The sequence below is a fragment of the Chelonia mydas genome, chromosome 10 (genome assembly GCF_015237465.2).
Source record: "Chelonia mydas isolate rCheMyd1 chromosome 10, rCheMyd1.pri.v2, whole genome shotgun sequence".
In the NCBI taxonomy this organism is placed as follows: Eukaryota; Metazoa; Chordata; order Testudines; family Cheloniidae; genus Chelonia; species Chelonia mydas.
In genome coordinates, this window is record NC_051250.2 from 68937291 (window position 1) to 68957380 (window position 20090).

Sequence of the window (20090 nt, forward strand, 5' to 3'; positions counted from 1 at the left end):
TTTGCTATGCAGTAGGGTCAGCCAACAGGTGGTTAACTCTTCAGAGGTGTCATTCATTTCCCAAACATTCAGGCTACAGTAGCGATTAGGAGACTGGATTTATTTCCAGCTCCTAACAGGTTAAGACACCTCTGCCTTCTCCCTCTCTTCACCACTTTCAGACAGGCTGATTTAAGAGCCAGCAGCCCCGCCGTCTGGTCTGAGAGGAGCTACCGTGGTTCCAGGCTGAAGGAAAGGGGTTGATGTGCCAGCATTCACATTTTCGGATGGTGTAGAAGGCACCAGCCATGTAGGGACTCATTCACCACTCCTGCCTACTCTTTCCAAACCTGCACCAAAATCATCATCTCTCCACAAAGAAGCTCCCAGCCATCTTCTGATTGTGGGGGAAGGAGCAGGCAGGAGAACAAGGAAGGGGGATACAGAATGAACTGGGCAAAAGATGACCCAGCAAGATACATACTTTAACCAGAACTTGATACACAAAGGAGAACAGACACATGGTGTACAACCAGGGCAAGACTGCGGCAGAACACTCCCAGCCAGAGCTTAAGATGTGTTGTTCCTTCCAGCCAGGACAGCTCTGGCCGATAGAGCACATAGAATTTCCCCTTATGGAGCATGTGGGGATTAACACAGGATTATTTAATGTTTTAGGCATAGCTTTTCATGGTGCAGAGGGAGCGGAGGATACTTGGCCCTTGTGGAAAACCAGGCCCTATGAATTCTCAGCTTTCCAAGGAGACACTAGTCTATACCGCCCTCCAAGCCCCCACCCCGGTGCTATGTCCTGGATAGATTCAGGTGTGGGCTGGTCAGGTTGCACAGGACAGATGAGTAGTGCAAGTATGTCCCTGGTAAGTGGGACAAGGCAACATGCCCTAGGGCAGGAGAGAGGACATCAAGTGGCTGAAGGCAGCTTAGGCCATGTTATGCAAGTCATGGCGGTGACCAGTGGGAGGAGACTGTAGTGAGAGAGGGGCACTGTACTGTATCAGAGGCAGGGACTGCTGGGAATGCCCAATGGCTGAGTTTGCAGACTGGAAAAGGAGAAGCAGGACCATATAGCCAGAAAAATATGCTAAAGTCTGCCAACTGCAATCTCCAGAAGACGGATTGGGATGAGGGTGCCTGGGCCAGTGTCCAGTTGCTAGACAATGTAGAGGGCACTTGCCCTGACTCCAAGGTGGGCACAGCCTAATCCAGGAGTCAGTCATGTGTGAGAAATTGGAACCTTTGGTATTAAATGGAGGCAGATAGCTTCTCTGTGGCATTTCTAGTGCTGCTGTGGATGGGTGGGGTACCAATGGCATTATCTACTGCCTGGGGTAATTTTAAGCAGAATGAGAGCTTTGAGCAGCTGAGAGGGCAGGTGGGCTGGTGCCACATATGCACCTCAGCTGCCCCAGCGGAGATAGATCTAAGCTGGGTAGCAGTGCTCTTCTGAGGAGCATCAGACCCATTGGGGGAAGGAGAAGGGGATTACACAGCATAAGGAGCAGAATCAGGGTGCGCTCCAACAGACTGATAGGGATGAGGGTGCAAGTAGCTGCTTTTGAATGAGAGGTTCTAACCCTCAGGAGGGCTGCTTGGCTGTAGAGAGACAGCGGTCCAGGGCCTTTCAGTAGGCAGGACTGTTGACATACCTGATTTCATCTGCCTGCAATCCCTTTCAAGTGGCAGGTTGACAGAGCACTGCCACCTTGCAGCAGGAGCCTTCTCTGCACTGCAGCTTTTTCAGACCTGAGCCAGGCCCCTTGCTCTGGACCCAGTAGCTTTGCAGTTTGAGATGAACATGGTCTGAAAGATACCACCTTGCCCATTGCCAGAGTTCCCAAATGCACCGCTCACTTCATGCATCAGTTGCTAATGAAACTCCACATGACAACTTCCCAGGACAAGGTACTTCCCCAAAGCAGTGGCAGTGCATGAAATCATTACCTCCCTCTGCAATTCTGTATTTTGTTCTGGTCACTTCATCTAAAAATTCAGTAGGAAAAAAAAGGTACAGAGATGGGCAGCAAAAATGATTAAAGGCTTGAATTAGGACATAAGACAACAAACCAACAGGAATGTGTAGGAACAAACTGCCCTACCCCGCCCCAGCAATTTAATGAAACCAGCCATTGTTGGAATTCTACCACTGGCTGCTGTTAGAAACCAGATATCTGATTAGGCAGACTGCTGGTCTGCTCCAGTATAGTCATTTCCGTATGGCAAGGTGGTACCCTCCTAGAGCACGGATCAGTCTGGAATTCAGAGTTTTGTAAGGACAGTTAGAATGTCCATGGACACCAGACACCATCTGAGAGGTGTAGGGAGGGGAAGGAAAGTAATAGTTTAGAACAGAATCGAGGCATCTGTGGATCTGATACTTATCTTGAAGACTGTCTGAAGCGTTGCACTTCACAGCAATTCACACACATGCTAAGGAGACACAGGATTCTACCCTACTCCAAAGCACTTGGCTCCACTCTCCACATCTCATTATTTAATGGTGGATTTCCAAAGAGCCCTTATCAGGCTACGGATACCATCTTGAGCAAGATGTAACCCCTTTCAGAAAAGCCCCTAACTTTACACCATTTCATGGGCAGAGGGTATTGCTGTTGGGTCTCCCAATGCAAAGGAAAACGAATTCAGGGGAGATGAACCCATTAATAAAGAGCAACTTTTACATACACAGCTACCACACAAAGACCTGAACTCCGAAAGTCCTTTATTTTTATTTTTATTTTTTTAAGTAAAGAAATTCAATTGAATCAAAGATAACAAAATTACATTGTTTTGCAATGACCTCAATTAACATCACACAGAATAAAGAACAAAAAAAATTAACACACAAGAAAAAAAAATCAAGGACACATTTTATAATTTTTTAAAAGGTAAATGTCAGCAGATATAGAAAAATTGCATTGCTAGTTGCAAATCTTCTCCCCAGGAGCTGGCAGCTCCCGAGAATCTGACTCAGAACCTGGCAGCTGGGGGCAGGTCTCAGTATACAAACGCAACCTTTTCTGGGCAGCATTTAAAGTTAAAAGGATCAGGAATGTGGACGTGATGTTTCCAGAGAATCTATTCGGAAGCAAAATTTCCCATCTTTTTTTTTTTTTTTTTTATTTCGGTTGAACAGCAAGAGTTCAAAGACATCAAGAAAGTTACACTCAACCCACTCCACTAAGGCAGCTGCATTGGCAGAAATCAAAGAGTGCACAGGTACAGATCTGGCTTCCTGAAGGGAATACCCCCCTCTGCTTGGGGACACCTGGGAGAAAGGGAAAGGGCTTTTCTTGAAAAATTGTGCTTTCTTAATGAACAGAAACACAGGTTTGTAGTGAACCAACATCTGGGGCTAAAGACAAAATCGCTGAACAGCTGTTTTGGGAGAACGTCACTTGGACTTAATAGTCATTTTTGAACTAAATCTGGCCCATCAGCCATATTTCTTAGGACTCCCAGCTGGCAGCTGCCACCAGAAGGTTTAGCACTCTGGTAAAACATGCTGCTACTGATCACTCTGATATGATGTGCTGTCTCCTCTGATCATAGCTGTGTTCTCTGCATGACAAGACATGCACTGCAAAAGCTTGCTAGTCACATAAAAGCAACTGCTGTATATGCCCCTACTTATACAGCCAACTATGGGACTCAAGAAACCTGGATGCTCCCCAAGAGGGTTAGAACTAACCAGGCTGCTTGAAGTTAGCAGTGAGAAGAGAAAACAAGCCTACGCACAGAGGAAGCAGAGTGGGACTCTTCTTGAAGGAGCCCTGTTCGGAAAAGGTTGTCTCCTCTTACAGCCCCAGTGTGGTAAATGCTGCCCTTTAATACAGTGATTGTGCCCTTGGATTTAACCAACAAATTTTTTAAAAGGATTCAAATGTTCAAATGAACTACAGTACAGTTCTTGATAATCCAACCCTTCCAACCCAACCCAGATGATTAACAACAGATAATTTGATCTCCGCTCTGGTGCCAGCATGCCTCAGCCCCCTCAGCCAAAAGAAGAAAACAAGTCCAGATGGAGACAGAGTGGACACAGCAGCAGGAGCATGTCTTGCAGAAGAGGGGGCATGGATCCCAGCATCAATCAAGGCACCCCTTCGTAGGCTCTTTGGTGTACCCTAACCTCTGTTCTGAATAGCCTTTTGAAAAAAAAGAACTCCTACCAAGAGCAATTTGCTTTCTGCCTAGAATTTGGACCCCTGCAGTAAACATGGCTATTCTGAGTCATTATGGCTACTGCACGCCACCCAAACACACAGACCTGCCAATGGAAGGACACATGGTGTCTGACTCAAGACAGAAGCAATGCACACATACAGCCTTCCGATTGGTTAATGTCACAGGCAGGGTCCCTTTCTAAGCTTCTTGTAAAGGAGATTTACAACCACCAATAAACCCCAGATAGGCACAACATTTCCAGGAGGTTCCTTGTATTGCTCCCCAGTGACCAGTGTCACTACATTTGGCAATAAACCCTCCAAATGCCACTCCTGATGTATCGGATAAGGAGACAGCCCATCTCCTGCTGTACGCTACAGAGCCAATAAGCTAGTGGACGGAGGAAGCTAGCTCATTAGAACATGGGATCTTTTGGATTTTAGAAAGGAAACAAGTTTACATTTTAGTCAATAGCTGTGAGAGTCAGTCCCCACTTCTGTAGGCAGAAGTCAGTTGTAAAATAATCTACTGCTTATTTAGTTATAATTTTAAGCCTTAAGACATACACTATAGGTAGTTTTAGGCTGCCCAAACCCAAGGTTCTTTCTTAGCTCTGTACACACCTGTCATTCAGTGACATTTCACCCATAGACAGGCTGCTTTTAGCTTTGACTCCAAAGAAGGAAAGTCGGGTGTTTGCTTTCTGCATGAGAACAGTGACAAGCAGCAGAACTGCAGCTATGTGTTACCGAAAGATGCAGCTATGTTGAGAAAGAAGTGGCAGGAACGAGGGGCAAGGCACTAGGTGTCTGAAGGGTTGTCCTCTACGAAGCTTGACAGAACTAGGATGGATGAAGAAAAAAGTAGCTGGCTAAAGTCAAGTTCTGAGAGACATCAGTACTCTATGTTTTAACAATGCTCACAATCCAAAACAAATACTGCTCGAAAAACAAGAATCAGTGTCAAGAAGTGCTGAGGAGGAGACTGTGGAGACTTTCAGGTGCCTTCACAATGCAACTGCAACAGGTTCAGACTCATCTGGAAATCCTGTCAACTGCTTCAAAAGGAGAACATTAGAAACTGGCTATTAAAGATTCTGGGAGGTCTGATGTAAAGACAACAAGTTCCTCAATCTCTAGTCTTAGAACAGGTCCCAGCTGCTCACCTGCAAAGTTCAAATCTCTGCAGACACCCTGGTAGCAGTGGAAGAAAGACTGGACCAGTATAATCGTTCAGGGAGAATTGGTTGCAACCTGTCTAGGAGAGACCCTTTCTGGTGATTTGCTTTTAAGTGCCAATGATATCCAATGATGGGGTGCATAAATTTATGGTACTAAGTGCTAGTTAGCTGAGCCCTAGTGAATTTTATTCCATTCTACCGCCATTCCTCAATCTGAAACCGTCAGTACGGAAAATCCACTTGTTAACTCCCATCTCACACAGCAGATCTAAACAGAAGAGCTGCACTGTTCCATTTGCATTATCAGGCTATTTCAGGATGTATTCAGAGGCTTACACTTTGGATGCTTGCTATGGCTAGTGTGGTTGTTTTGGAAGGCGCTTGTTGTGGAACAGAAAAAGTCTCTATAGGCCTGGAATGCACACTCATGACTTTCACCTCTAAAAGGTAAGAGCTCAAACCTGAGCTCGGTCATATGGTATTATGAAGATGATCTCAACAAGGTCCCCGGCACACATATGCCCACATCACACTATCACTGCTAGCATAGTGCGTGGGGGACAGCAAATTAGGATTGATGTACAATGGCAGACCCTCTTATGGCAGTGTGCACTGTCTCCTCCAGATGTAGGGTTTAATACAGAAGTCCCCTCTCCAGAAGCCTTAATACAGTCATATGTTGTGCAGATTTTTAGCTAGAGGGAAGGCAGAAGAAATGATCTGCAAGATATGGCTTCCAGTCAGACTGGGAAGCTCTTAAAATTTTACATCACTGGTCCCTGGTCCATGCATTCAAAGCCATAGCAAGTCACACTGGTGAAGGAGTTTTTATTAAACATTTCTAGCTATAAAAATCTTGTTGGGGTGAACTTAAGTCTCAAAACTCAAATGAGACCCTTAAAGCCCATGGCAAAAGCCTTAAGCAACTCCCTCCCTTTCTCCCAAAACTAGAGTAGCTAACTTCCACACCTCCTAACATTTATCATACCCCAGGCACAAGCACAACGGCGTCAAGTGCTTTAGAGAATACAGATGGCTCACCTGAAGGTGCAAGAACTCTTGTGACAAGAGTGCCAAGTCTTAGGTCCATTTCCATCCCCCACCCCGAGCGACTGTGCCAGAATGTCGGGGATGCTAAGCGCTCCTGAAGTCTCAGACTAAGGGTAGTGCATCTATGTATGGACAGATAGAGAAGCAGTGGAAAAGTAAGTGTTATGGAAATCTCTATAGGGAGCAGGACAGGGAAGAGTTCTTGCCTGGTGCTACCTCTGAAGAGGAATGGATGCTGATCATGAACAGTTTCCTTAAGTCTTAGAGATCTTCCACAGTAGCATCCCATCTAACCCTGGGAGGGGCTTTACTTTCTACAGAAATGTGGTCTCTCTCTCTTTTGGAATCACTGCAGTTAGGGTGAGCTCACAAAGAAAGAGGGGATGGCAAAGTTCAGCTGCCAACAATGGTGAAAGAAAGAACTGGAATTTTCCCAGTGAAATCTGCTCCTTTGGGCTTCTCCAACAGCAGAATCTCTGCCTGTCTGCCTGCCCAGTTTGACTGGACAAGCAGCAACTCCCATTGGCTTGGGAATTCCCCCAGATGCTCTTTTCATTGGGGGAAGAGTTATGTTTAGTACTCAGCAAGAACAGAAGTCACTGACTGACTGGTCATCTGCCACAATAAGATCAATTAGTTACAGTAGACTCTCTCTGTATTTGAAGAGATGAAGACAACACCATTCTTCCTCATGCCTTAGGAAACAGAAGACCAAAATGCCATCATCTTACTAACAGCACGGAGCAAAGCCTTTCTAAGTCAAAGCCTCCCTCACTGAATCCAAGGAGACAGAGCTCCCCTTCACGCAGGTTCTACAACACTTAGGTGTATGGTAATGGAATCCCTGAGCTCAGCAGCTAAAGAGCTGCCAAAGACAATGAACACCCAAAACAAGCCTCTCCAAAGCAACGATCCCTTTGATTTCTGTCAGAAAATGGTTACAAGTCACTATCGGGGAAGGAAGCCTTCAGCACTTACTTTCAGAGAACTGACACTCTGCAAACAACTCGTTTACAGAAAAGTTGGAAGAGTTACATAACTGGGCTTAGTTTAGCACTGCTGAAAACTCAGGGCTCAGCTACACTGGAAAGGGGTAGAGTTCATAATTTTATTAGAGAAAACAATTTAGGTTATTTTTGTTTAAAAAGCAACTATTTGGGAAACAGCAAAAACATTTCTTGCTTCAAATACATCAACATGTAACCTGGGTTTTGCCTGCTCTTTGAAGCCTCAACAGTTTGATGGGTGCTAAGGATGACTTCTGTTCCCCTGGGAGTGACGACAACTCCTACTTGCAGCTAAGCTGGGTTTAGAGGAATGAATGCACCTGGTGATCTGTAGAGGGAACTCCTTACTGAGGGAAGGGCAGTCTGGTCTCTTGGCTAGCCAGTGACCTACGAACAGCAACTGCAGAGCTGGCTATAGAGTTTAAACACTTCTGAAGTTCAAACCCATTGTAGATAAAGAGCCACATCCCCACACATTTATATCATGTATCTATGTCAATGTGTATAAATAAGAGTGGCTTACATTCAACTTCTAAAAGAGCGAGAGATGGTATAAATAATTCATAGGACATAATTTAGAACAACAGCTACTTCAGCGAGGACAGAGCCAAAGTTGGAATGCCCTGTATGATTATTCTGGTGATTTGTGGGTGAGTTATGGACAAGAGGATGAGCCCAAAGACAGACACAAACACCAACCAAGGATGCCCTTGCTAACTGATGCCCTGAAACATCCTTTCAGCCAGCCACAAGAGCGGCCAAATCTTGCCATGACTTTGCTTGGTCATTTCTTCTACTTCTACAACAGCAGAACCTGAACTCTCTCTCTAAACAAGACAATGCACGGGTTACCACAGTTTGTTAAAACAGGCCAAGGCAGCTGGCCTAAGGCAAACCGAAGGAGTGTGTTTCCTGATATGATAATGCACCTTTGCTACAGTAGTTAATTATTGCTTTATTAAACAAAAATCTCTCCAATCTACTGAAATTCAGAGATCGTGTGGCCCAGGAAGCTTATTCCACTAGTGTTACAGGACTGAAATTCAGCAGGGTGTTTTTACCCTTAAGCTTCAACTAAAGTGCCTAGAACGCAAAACCAGGGCTAAAGCAATAAAGTGCTAATTGGTGTGGGAAGTGTGACAGGAACAGAGATGAAGTAAATGGATGATGAAAGGAGTTACAAGGACGGAGTAATGAGATGATGATATTGAAGGAATTGAAAGTAAAGCAAAGTTTGACCACAAAGTTCCACTGTCTCAACAGACTGTTTCTATTTTTACATTAAGGTCCTTGATTGTCATGGGGGAGCTTTTCTTCTAGGGTGTTTATCTTAAAAGAGCCCTCTGGGCAACAGTACAGTATCAGCCCCTAGATGAGGGAGGTATGCAAGTGACTTTCAAATTGCCACACTTCACCTTGTGCATTAACTGAAGTTGATCTTGGATATCCTGGGTGGGGAAAAGACTTAATGAGCCAGAAGGGCTCTAATGCCCAGCTGGACATAGACAGCCTTACCAGATCCTAATAACTGTGGAGGCAGTTAGTCATACAGAGATAAACATTTAAGCTATGCAGGGCTAGAGACATCCAGTTCCCGTCAACTCCTAGGCAAGTCATGTGGCTGAAAAACAAAACCATTCATTGCTTTGAAAGTTCAGGGGAGAGATTTTGGAACATTCTACCCTGGCACATACAAGAAGGGGAGAGAAGAAGCAAGAATTGATATTGACATGTCCTCTCCCCCCCCCCGACACTCCTTAAGAAAGGGTGTATTAATTCTCTGTGAAATACTCTCACAAATTGGATATACCCCATAGATTGATAATCAGTGGTTCCAATGCATTTACCAGAACCCATTTCAAAAAGGCCTGGGTTAAAACACAAAAAAATACAGTGACAAAATAAAACTCTTTACATTAAAAAAAGGCAAGTATCACAAGAAGGCTATCTGTTTTGTCTTGGTGTGAGAGCGTTTACATAGCAAAATGACCAATGTGAAACTCATCTATACACAGAGGCCCAGCAGAAAAGAAATGCAGAAGTATCAGAATGCACCGCCACCCTTGAGACAGCTGACAAGTTGCTCAGTGTTTTCTAACCCAGCTGAATCCTGGTATGGGCACTGCCAGAAAAGGCAAGAGGTCCTTGTCAGATGAGTGACAAGTAGAGCTTCAGCCTTGCACCAAGGGTTTCACCCTTTCTGCAAGCCACATCCAAGGGGCTTACAGACTGAACTGCTGGTTTCTATTGATTGATACAGGGTTCTCCCAGTGTTAGGAGAGATATGACCAGACAGGAGGAACTGAACTCCCAGCACAACTCATCCACAGCTAAACAAGTTCTGCATTGTGAAGAGTCTTGACCAGTGGAAGAATAACCTGATGGTCAGCAGTACTGGAACTTCTACTTTCTAAGTAGGCCATCATATTAGTATGAGAATCCTGCAGCAAGCCCTAACCAGCAACCCAAAGCAGCAAGCCAGTTCTTCAAATGCAGCAGTGCACTGCAAACCCAAAAGGAGACACAAATATGCTCAAAACCAGTTATTACCCTCTGTTGTAGCTCTTTTTCAGAAGGAAACATTGTGGCCAAACCCCAGTCCCAGGATGTCACAAAGAGGATGGAAACCTGAAACAGCAGGTGAGGGAATTCAGAGTTCCAGAAGAGGGAAATATAGTGAAGCAAATCGGAGAGAGTCTTTGAGGCAGTTACTCCTGGCCAGACGCCGCTTGCTCTGTATCTGAGCACTGAGACTTATTCCTCTCCCACTGGCAGATGGCATTTGTGTACTGCACTACAAGCTTATCCATCCAAGTGAGGGGTTCAGGAAAGAGTACAGCCCCCTCAAAAAAGCCTAGGTGGCCTCCATGCAGTGGTAGCACAAACATGACATTCTCCTGTTTTTCTGCAAGGTTAAAAGAGAAAGAGCATGAGATTTCAGAAGCCAACTGCAAAAACTAAACAGCAGAACTCGGCAACATCCCAGACAATGGTACCCACCGTGATGTGTTAGGGTGTGTCTGTGCTCCATCTGGGCAGTGGCGGCTTTGCAAGCACACACACTTGCTTCACAGCAGAGGAACGCAAGCTTTTTGCTGACAAGAGTCACAACGGATTTGAATTAATTGAACATATTACAGCAGCCCTCCCATTTCATATAGCTGGGAAGTTCATGGAGACAAGTACCAGCCTGCAGTGCTCTCAATACCAGCAAACCGCTTCAGCTGAGATAAAGCACTGCAGGCTGGGACTGATGTGCAACCCATAAAGCCCAGCAGTCCCAACCTGCAGTGCTCCATTTTGACTCAGGCATGTTGCAGGCTGGTACCTATAGGCTCCATGGGCTGCACAATTCCATACGAAAAGGGCTTTAGGCCACACTGCAGAACTCTGGCTGCACTTCAGCCGGCTGCTGCTTCATGGCATAATTCATTCAGAGCACCACTTATGACTAGGTTTTGTCCTTATAGCTTTTGGTGCTGGAACAAGAAGCCCTGCTGTTCTCCTTTGGGACATGTGCTCTGTTCAATAGTGAGACATGAACTAGCTCTTTCTTTTCCATTCCAAGGCTTTGAAGGGTCATTTGCCTTCTTCATGGCCAAGGAACAGCGAATAGATCTCTTGGGATCTCTCATTCCAAGTCTCACTGGGACCCCAGCAACAGATGGAGGGAGATCGCACAGCCACAAAGCAGGACACTTTCACTGTGCTACGCTTGCTGCCCCAGGTGATGGTTAATTTTAGCCCTGAACAGTTAGACACCATCATAGGAACTATTAGCAAAGCCTTCTGGGTTTTGCCCTGTTGCTTTACTGATTCTGTGTGGGGAGCCAAGATGTGAGGAAGCAGTTCACTGCAAAGCAGAGACTATTTAATCTAAAGCTAAACCATTTCCAATTTTGCTTCCTGACATTAACACCAGTGAAGTAGCAAGAACGTGCATTTCTTGAGAAAACAATCTGATAGTTCCCTTGGGCTACACAGCCAGCTGAACAGTGTTTAGTTAGGTTCTACCAAAATAAAATTGGGAATCTCCTCAGTGAATCGGGTTTAAAAAGCAGTTTAGATTGCACAGTACACATCCACCAGATTATGGTAGTCTGCAGTCAGACCTTGCTATACATGTTAATTCACAATGTGATGAAGGGGGAATCCAAAAGCAATAGTCAATTTTGGCAATGCATTCAACTCACCTGACAGAGCTCTTGGGATCGATAACAGACTGTCATGTACCAGAGGGTCATCAGCAGCATTAACCAGCATGAGGGGAACATAGATCTGCACCATGAACGAAGGAAAAGGAAACAAATGGAGAACCAGTGAGTTATAGATTCCTGGTTTGAACTCAATTCTCTTAACAACAAAAGGCATCTACTCACAACCCGCCTATGAATCCACAACTGAGTGCCACATCTTGTGATGAACCTACACCTGCAGCAACAATCAGGAATGTAACAACACACACAATCAAAATGATGCCAGGTGGACTGTCACTGCTGGGCTGCTCTGCAGTATTTGGTAGGTTCAACTGAACTGCCTAAAGGACAAGCTGGGTATGACAGGGCAATCACCAGTAACACCCTGCCAACAGAGCAGTTCCAGACAGTGACACTGGGTAGTTTCTTTATGACTGGTACTCGGGATCCATATGGTATTCCGCACACATCTAATGTGGCCAATACTTGAGAGCATTTGCATTCTCCTTTTGGAAGGGAGAATCTAAGCTATCACTGCCAGGCAGATGGTCATCAAATGTACATTTGTCTCTGGCTTCCGAAGGGGACATACAGCACCCAAGGGAATGCACTGCTGAAACCCGAGACGGGACAATCACAAACTGGCAGTGACAGAATAATAGTAAAACTTCAGTTGTGCTTGTTGGTTTGGGCAAGAGATATGAAGAATGTAATTTCCCTAGGCTCCCTGCAGTCGTTGATGAGAGATGCTTAAGCAGGCCAGAGTGGCATGCAGCCCAAGCATGGTCTTTGATTAGAGGCTGACATCAGAGGATCAGATGTCAGCCATGATCATGATAGGATTCTGCCATCATAAAAAAATATTGCCAAACTGAGCACTTTCCTCTGACACCCTTTCCTGGTAACTATCACCCCCTTGCCTTTGGGACAGAGGTTGGACTACAACATGCTCTTTGTATAAGGCTACAGAAAGAACCTCACCCAGTGCCTGAAGCTGGAGTAATTGAGTAGTTGCCAAGGGCTAGCTGAGAGGATTCAGTCTCTTACTCCACACATTCAGTGCAACAGGCAGCTAATGGAGAAACTTACTTTTGGATATTTGAAGCCCTAATGCTTTACTGAGCTCTGGTAGCCTATTCACCTTTATCTTTTGATCCAGCGGCTCTTAAGGGGGATAACTAGTACATTTCCCAGCTTTGCCTCCGCAGCCCTGGGTCTGTGCAATGTCTGATCATCTGACCGGAGAGGCAGTGTCTGAGCCTCTTTCCAAAGTGGAATGATTTATTTTAAATGTTTCTGGAATTGCATAGATCAGAGTGATACTAATTTGATATCTTTAAGAGGGCTTAACTCTAGGTTTGGCTTTGTGCTCAGAACACTACGTTGCTACCACCAATACAGAATTCTACGCTGAGGGGCTCACAATTTGGCTTCATGTAATATAAGCTAGGAGGCCTGAATTTGCGGTAAAACAGATGCCTCTCGGTTTCCAAGACAGCCTTTGGTTTGAGGGGAGCATCAGTGAGGTCCCAGATGAAGATCAGGGCTAGGATTCTCAAAGAAGCTTAAAGGAGTTGGGCACTTAACTCACTGAATGTCAATGGGATTTTGGTGCTTAAGTCTCATTAGATTCCTTAGAACTCCAAGCCCTGACATACTGTACACCTTGTGGAGTAATGAGATACGACATCTAGGTACCAGTGATGCAGAAACCAATGAACATTCCTCTTCATTCCCAAGAGCAAAATGAAAGCATAACAACCACCTCCACCGTGGTAGCTCACCCTGTGTAAGTAATGCAGACAACTCTCCTTTTCATAATATTCTTTCAGGGAACTGTAACCATGAAACTTCCTGAGGAAAAAACAACAAAGAACTGTAAGGCAAGAACACGTACTCTCAGTATTGAGCAACTGCCATTTTTGAACTAGTCCACTTCATCGGCAGAAGCCATGAGCTGCCCAATGTGACCTCCTTCCAGCGGTTTAATAGAGACCATCTGTTCAGGCCCATCTCAGTGTAAATTCCCAACGTCAACACAGCGCAACAGATGAAATGCTGCATTCTCTTCTGCCAAAGAGTTCTTCGCAAGAGCATGACCAGTGAGGGGAGGCAGCACAGAACCTGCCAACTTAGTGAACAGTTCCCCAAAGCACTGAGAGAGAGCAGAGCAAGTGCGGCACAGTAGCAAGCCAGAGGCATGACAGATGGCAAATTAAACACCATTAACTTGTGTCTGTTGAGCAGGACATGGATGAGAAAGCCTAGCCACACCTAGGGTCTTGCAAAGCATCCTTCCTGGTTATCTGCAATCTTGACAGAGAGAGGACTGGAGGAGTGATTAAGGTTGGTTACGTTAACAACTCCCTTTTAGTAGGCCTACTCAAAACACCGTGCTGGATCTCATCTTCAGCTACTTATGAACCCTTAAAATGCAGTTGCTGAAGGGCCCATCCTAGGAGCTGAAACTCATGGCAGTTATAAGACTTCTGAAGAAAGTAAATACTCATTTTTTTTGCTGGAGTCCAATTCAGTCCCACTATCTCCTTCTCACTTCATAAAAGCCACGGCTAAGCTGCAGGCCCCAACTAGGGAGACCTGCTCCTTCCCTGCCGCATTCCAGAAAGACTACAGGGTAGCAGGATCTCCGTGACCTCACTTCCTGCTGGGCACATAGGACAGGAATCCCCTTCGCTTGGGAGCAGCTTACAAAGCCCAGGTCTCCCCAGGAGCAGCAGAGGGAAACACCTTCAGTCCCTTAGCAGCTCTGCTGGCTTTACCACCTATTGGCTTTGGATGATTATTTTGTGGGTACAGTGTTTGCAGGTGGATGCCAGTGCCTGGTCTTAAGGGAGACTCTGGAGAAGGAGAATATGAAGCCATTGGAAAATAGACTGAATTAGTGCTAGAATACTTAAAAAGCAAGAGGCAAGAAAAGGCTGGTGTTTAATATTAAACAATAAAAGCGAAGAGCTGAAGTCACCTCTATTAATGCAGCAAGGTTTAAAATAAGCCAACCATAAGGTTTGCTAAAATGAGAACAGGCAGGTGGTAAAGGTAGGAGGTGTATGTGTGTTTTAAATGCACAATCGAAGGTAACACAAGGGTTAAATATAATTTGGTAGGAGCCAGCATGGGCCTACCACCTCCCCAACCACTTTATGGCTCAGGCCCTACCGGTTTTCATCCTTCTAGACTCTTTTAGGCAGAGACGGTCTTCCTGGGTGTTGTACTGCACCCAGAAAATGGGACTCTGACCCTGACTGCAGTTTTGGATGCTTGATTCTTACAGAAGAAAGTAGCAGAGAGCTTGTCAAATGCTGGATCAGAAGCTGGCAAAGACTGGGGGGTTAGTCAACATTTTAACAAAGTTGCTCATGGTAGCAAATTTCAGGAGCTTTCTACCCACCTAGCAGCAAGTAAGTAAGTAATAGGGCAACATCAGTGAAAATCAGAAAAGATGGGCTACAGAGAATGCTTCCCGTCATACCTCATGATGGTGTCATCAATCTGCATGAGGGATGTTGCTGTGTAGAGTCTGCTCAGGTCTGAGTCGACCAGGGTTTGGGGCTGCTTAACGCTATCTCCAAACAGGACTTGCCTGAAACACACAGCAGCAGAAAATACAGTAATCACACAAAAGCAGCTAGGCCCTGTTCTGCTCAGACAACCCAGAGAAGCTTGCATCTGCCATTGCTGATACGAGCAAATGAGGACTATATCCCGCATCCATGAGGATTTACTTATGAATGAGCATAGCTTGTTAGTTTTGGCCTGACTGCACAGGGAGGTAAGTTGAGAACTTAACGGCCCTCTCCGGGACAAAGATGCTTTTCTGCTACATGGAAGAACTGCATTTGAGAGACGCATAAAGAGAGGACTTTTCAAAGCATATCGAGGGACTAGGGGTGTTTGGAGCAAACGCTTTTTCAGTTAAAGGCAGAGTCCTTTGGCTTCTTACCAAAGACGTGGGTGGCTCTGGTAACAGCGCTAGAGATCATGGGTGTAGCACCTCTTTCCCCATCTGGTACTATTGCCTCACCAGTGTGGAGACAATGTTAGTTCATACAGAGAAAGTGATTTGGGACATTACCTTAACAGAAAGCTATTCACTGAGGACATTGTCCTAGTCAGAGATTACACCCAAGAGAGGACGTGTTATTTCACAAGAGCAAAACTCTACCCTGGCAAGTAGGAAACATATAGACCCCAGAACAAAAAAGACTGCAAGCTGTAGATAGCAGGAGGCTTGCAGGATTTCTACCCCCTTTAAGAGGCAGCTGTAGGGTGGAGATGGAGTTTGTTTTGGGGACTTGCCTAGAGCATAAGAGATCCATTATGGAAGCAAAATATTTTGATAACAAAACCTCCTTTAAGCCTGCAAGAGGTTTCTCCTGGTTACAATACTAAGTACCCATTTAATGGGGAGATTACAGTGCTTCATATATTTTGAGTTTTGTCAAGTTGTCAAAATATTTGGCTATCTGGGGTGAATTATATGGATCCCCACACACTGTACACACAGATAAGAGTTTCCTTCCCTCCAGAAAGATTTTCCACACTGCATGGAACATGACAGTTTTCCTTACAAGATTTCAACTCTGCCAACTAAAATGGGCATGAATAAATTAGCTTTTTAAATTTTCTCCCACCTCCCAAGTGTCTCTGGGCATCTTAAATAAGCCAAGGAGATACCTACATATGAAGGCAACATGTCCCAATCAGTATCCAAAGCAGTTTTGGCTGTGGTAGTGGGCCAGGGGGGAAACGAACATGAATTTGAGTGGGCTACCAGTAAGAGTTAGTCATTCAATCTGACCTATTGCTCACCCACAGTAAAGGCATGGGAGTAAGGAGAGCACATAGGTTTCAGCAATACGTGGGAGCATTCCTTCTAACTGTGCATTTTTAGGTTTTGTAACTCAGGCTATTGCGTTTGATAGGGCAACACCTCTATGCTATGACTCCTAAGCTAATATCAAGAACAATCCTACCTCTCTGCTCAAGTATGTGGCAGAGCACAACAGAGAGGTGCTCCCTCACGTCCTTGAGCATAAGGTGGTCTCTGGCTGAAAGGGAAACACATGCAAAATACCTTGGCAGCCAGACACCAGCAGTGTATCTAGCAGGGAAGGAAAGCTGCTGGCGAATACAGACCAACACTGCACTTCTCATTTTGCATTTGCTCAGTCAATGAGCTTCCTTGGAAGGCAGAAATAAGCAGCCAGGCTCAGGATGTATGAAAAGGACCCCTCCCACACACACTATATGGGAGCCTATACTGACAGGCAGGACAAAGAATGAATGAGATGGTGGGGCAAGCTTCCCTTCCCATTTCGTTCGCAAAAATCCTCCCATTCTAGGAAGCTGAAACTTATTCATAGATTTCTAGGTATGGATTCGCTCTAATTTAAATTTTACCCTTTGGATGATCCCCTATGGAACTGCACATTAATTCAGTGCTGCTATTGCAGCTGAAGCTGGCTGGCCCACGTAAATATTCAGAGCAGACACCCTACTACTGTACCTGTGAGAGAGGATGATTTTCTTCATGTTGTCTGCCATGAGGAAGTTATAAAACCTCCGACACTGATCCCACTGCATGAAGGTTTCCTGTGCCCTAAACACAAGCATAAGTCAGCAAATCAAAGCAGGTAGCAACTGTGTACATCTTGGTGGAACAGAGCAATAAACCAGTCTCCAGGCCACTATAACAAGGTGTTATGTAAATAGGCTTTCCCACCAAAGGCTTAATCTCTGATAGGAATTGGCTTAGTCTCCGATGGAAGAATTTGGTAAATGTCAGAAGAGATGTTTACACAGACTCACTAGGCAACAGCTAGTCACCTACTATACCATCACTGAAGCGTCCTGCATCTCAGGGCAGCTTTAGACATTGATGTGAAGAGGTTTAAAGGGACACTCAACTTAAGTCAGACTTTGCATTTAGCCAATCTACCTACCTTGTAGCAACCATGACATATGAAGAGTACGCAGGAAAGAGATTTAATGTTTCACTATTTTGTTAGGTACTGCATTTCATAGTACTTTATGCACTGTCAAGTTTGGATGTTTCCTCTGTAGATCAGTTTTGCTTGTTTGTGCAGCTCTTTTGTGCTGCAACAAGGTTGTGAAGTGTTTAAAACAGGAAGTCCACCTCCACAACCCACAAAAACTGGCTGGAGGACACAGGGATAAATGAAGTACCTGAAACGGCTACATTCTGAACTGGTGTCCCTGTAACTGTACTGACTGGTCAGAACTCCATTTCATAGCTTACTAAATTAACATATTGCCAGTCACACAGAATTATTAACGTCAGCCAAATTATGTGAGCTCTTCCGGAACCAAATGTTTCCCTTTGCTACGCAAAGGTCATAAGCGGGTTATTTCTATTACTGTGAACCCTGTTACAGAGTAATGAAGAAATACACAGTCCCTCTTATTTACTTAGCAATCCAAGAATGGTTGGGGTGAGGTTCAATACGGACTACTTCAGGAGTTTAAACATTAACACCATGGGAACTAATAGAACAGAGGGATTTATCAGGACTTCCCAGGTTCAAGCCAAAGGCTATAAAATCCCTAGCAGAGAGTCAGTTAATGAATAAGCTACATTTGTTCATGGCACAATACACACCAGGGCTTAATGCAAGAATGGGATTTAGCCTCAAGACTTCCTTATCTCCATGTCTAGCCAGGATATATCTGCCATATACTTGTGGAAAAAGAGACAACATTTCATTGGAAAGCTCTTTGCAGGCAACTCAATCTTTAACGTCATTTAAATCCAGGTTAATTGTTAGAGGTATCACACTTTTCCATAGTTGCTGCTTTGGACAGCAGGCCTTATGCTATAAAGAGCCTGAGCAGAGAGCAAAATGAAACAATTTCCTGTATTTAATGATCTGTGCAGGTTTCATGGGCATGGGAATGCCACAGCCTACAGCTCACACTGAATGTCACATTCCACATGGTCAAGAAGCAAGGCCACGTTGTCGAGAGCAAACTCAACAGCAGAACCAAGCCTACACAGATATCAGAGATTTCATAATAGAGAAGCATGTCACCTTTTAGCCTTAGGGGTTGAATTCCCCCATGTAAGTTAACTGATGAAAACAAGGCCTTTATCTACTTTCCTCTCTGCAGCCTCTTCTCACTGTTGAAACCCTGGAGAGCCTGCCCTGCAGCACCCAACATCTGAATGGCTTTCCCAACAGATCCCAAATCTCCTTTACCTTGTCTTACCTTGGTCTCTCTCTACTATCAACCAACTGCCTTAGAATTTGTCTTAGAGACAGTACAACAAAAGAAAGGGATCTCCATCTAGACTGACCAGCCATCTATACCATGAGTACTCAGGGCTTACATACAGACTTGATGTAAGAGGCTAATTAGGTCAGGTCTGGGGGAGAGTAATGCTTAGCAGTTAAGACTGGAGGCGTTTTGCACCCTCCCATACCCACATACTGTTCACTAGTGACTGAAATGGTCTATGGACATGTGTCCCAATACAAACACACACCCTACCTTCCTTCTAAGGGAGTTTTCTTAATAGCCTTCTTTCAACCAGCTATTTGGCTAATGAACATTTAAAAACAGCAAGGGAGGTTAGGTAGGGAGACTTATTTGAAAAGCCCTCTTGCCAAAAGAACAGTAATGCACAGAAGTTCTGTAAATGAAGATTTGCTAAAACAAACTCGGCCACCAGAGGGAGTCACGAGCTCAACAAGCAGCTAGTTTTCTGCATTGCAAGGAGCACTCGAGGAAACAGATGTTACTTCACACTGAAACAAGTCAGAGTCCAATATCATGCTAACAGGTCCTGTCGTAGACTGCCAATCTGCCAGAGCTTCAGGGGAATATTACTAACACCAGCACACAGGGAACAGAGCTACTCTGAGCAGGCGTTTTGGCTTCAAGTATGGAAATTTAGCATGCATTTTAATAGACAAAAAAAGGAAGGACTAGAGCCCAAAACAGCACTTGCAAGCCCTTTATACAGCCAGCCTCCACAGCTATGCTGCTGCAGCCACAGTAAACCAAGAGCACTGATCTTCTGATCTCGAACCCACACAACACTCCCTAGCACACTGAAATCCTTTCTGACTAGGAAGCGGGTAAACATTCATAGGAGGCCCCACACTTTCTTAGGACTCACACCAGGTATGACCTGAAGTCTGAGAGTATACGAATTGGTCATTTGTTTAAATTGCTGTATTCCAGCTTTGGGCAATGTTTTAATACTGTTAAAAAGCTTCTGCAGCCCAAGGTTAAAAACAGGGGTTTAACTGCATGAGCACTCTTCCCTAAACTTGGTTGAATACTGAGGTAACTATTTCCTAACCAAAACCAGCATTATTATGCATGCAGTCAGAGCATCTAAAAGTGCTCTATAGTGTTTAGAATTCAGCCATCAAATAAATCCCTTAGTTTCAGGTATTTGTAGTGAACCCAAAGTATCAAGGTTCCTTGGCCGGGCTGAAGTTCTCT

At 44.8% G+C, this 20090-nt stretch overlaps 1 protein-coding gene across 3 annotated transcripts in view; it reads right to left on the reverse strand.

Annotated features, from left to right (window-relative positions):
- Positions 1 to 20090, reverse strand: part of ABHD2 (abhydrolase domain containing 2, acylglycerol lipase) — an 87272-nt gene that overhangs the window by 24919 nt on the left and 42263 nt on the right. Inside the window, exons 7-11 of one of the 3 annotated variants that reach the window (XM_007060352.4) lie at positions 17125 to 17217; positions 15088 to 15198; positions 13382 to 13451; positions 11595 to 11679; positions 2703 to 10306 (exon numbers count right to left, since the gene is read on the reverse strand). In XM_007060352.4, the coding sequence (XP_007060414.1) occupies positions 10110 to 10306; positions 11595 to 11679; positions 13382 to 13451; positions 15088 to 15198; positions 17125 to 17217 (556 nt within the window). In that variant the 3' untranslated portion in view covers positions 2703 to 10109. Of the gene's footprint in view, positions 1 to 2702; positions 10307 to 10401; positions 10497 to 11594; positions 11680 to 13381; positions 13452 to 15087; positions 15199 to 17124; positions 17218 to 20090 lie in introns of those variants that run through there. The other 2 variants (XM_043524541.1, XM_037911537.2) reach the window with 2 other exon arrangements.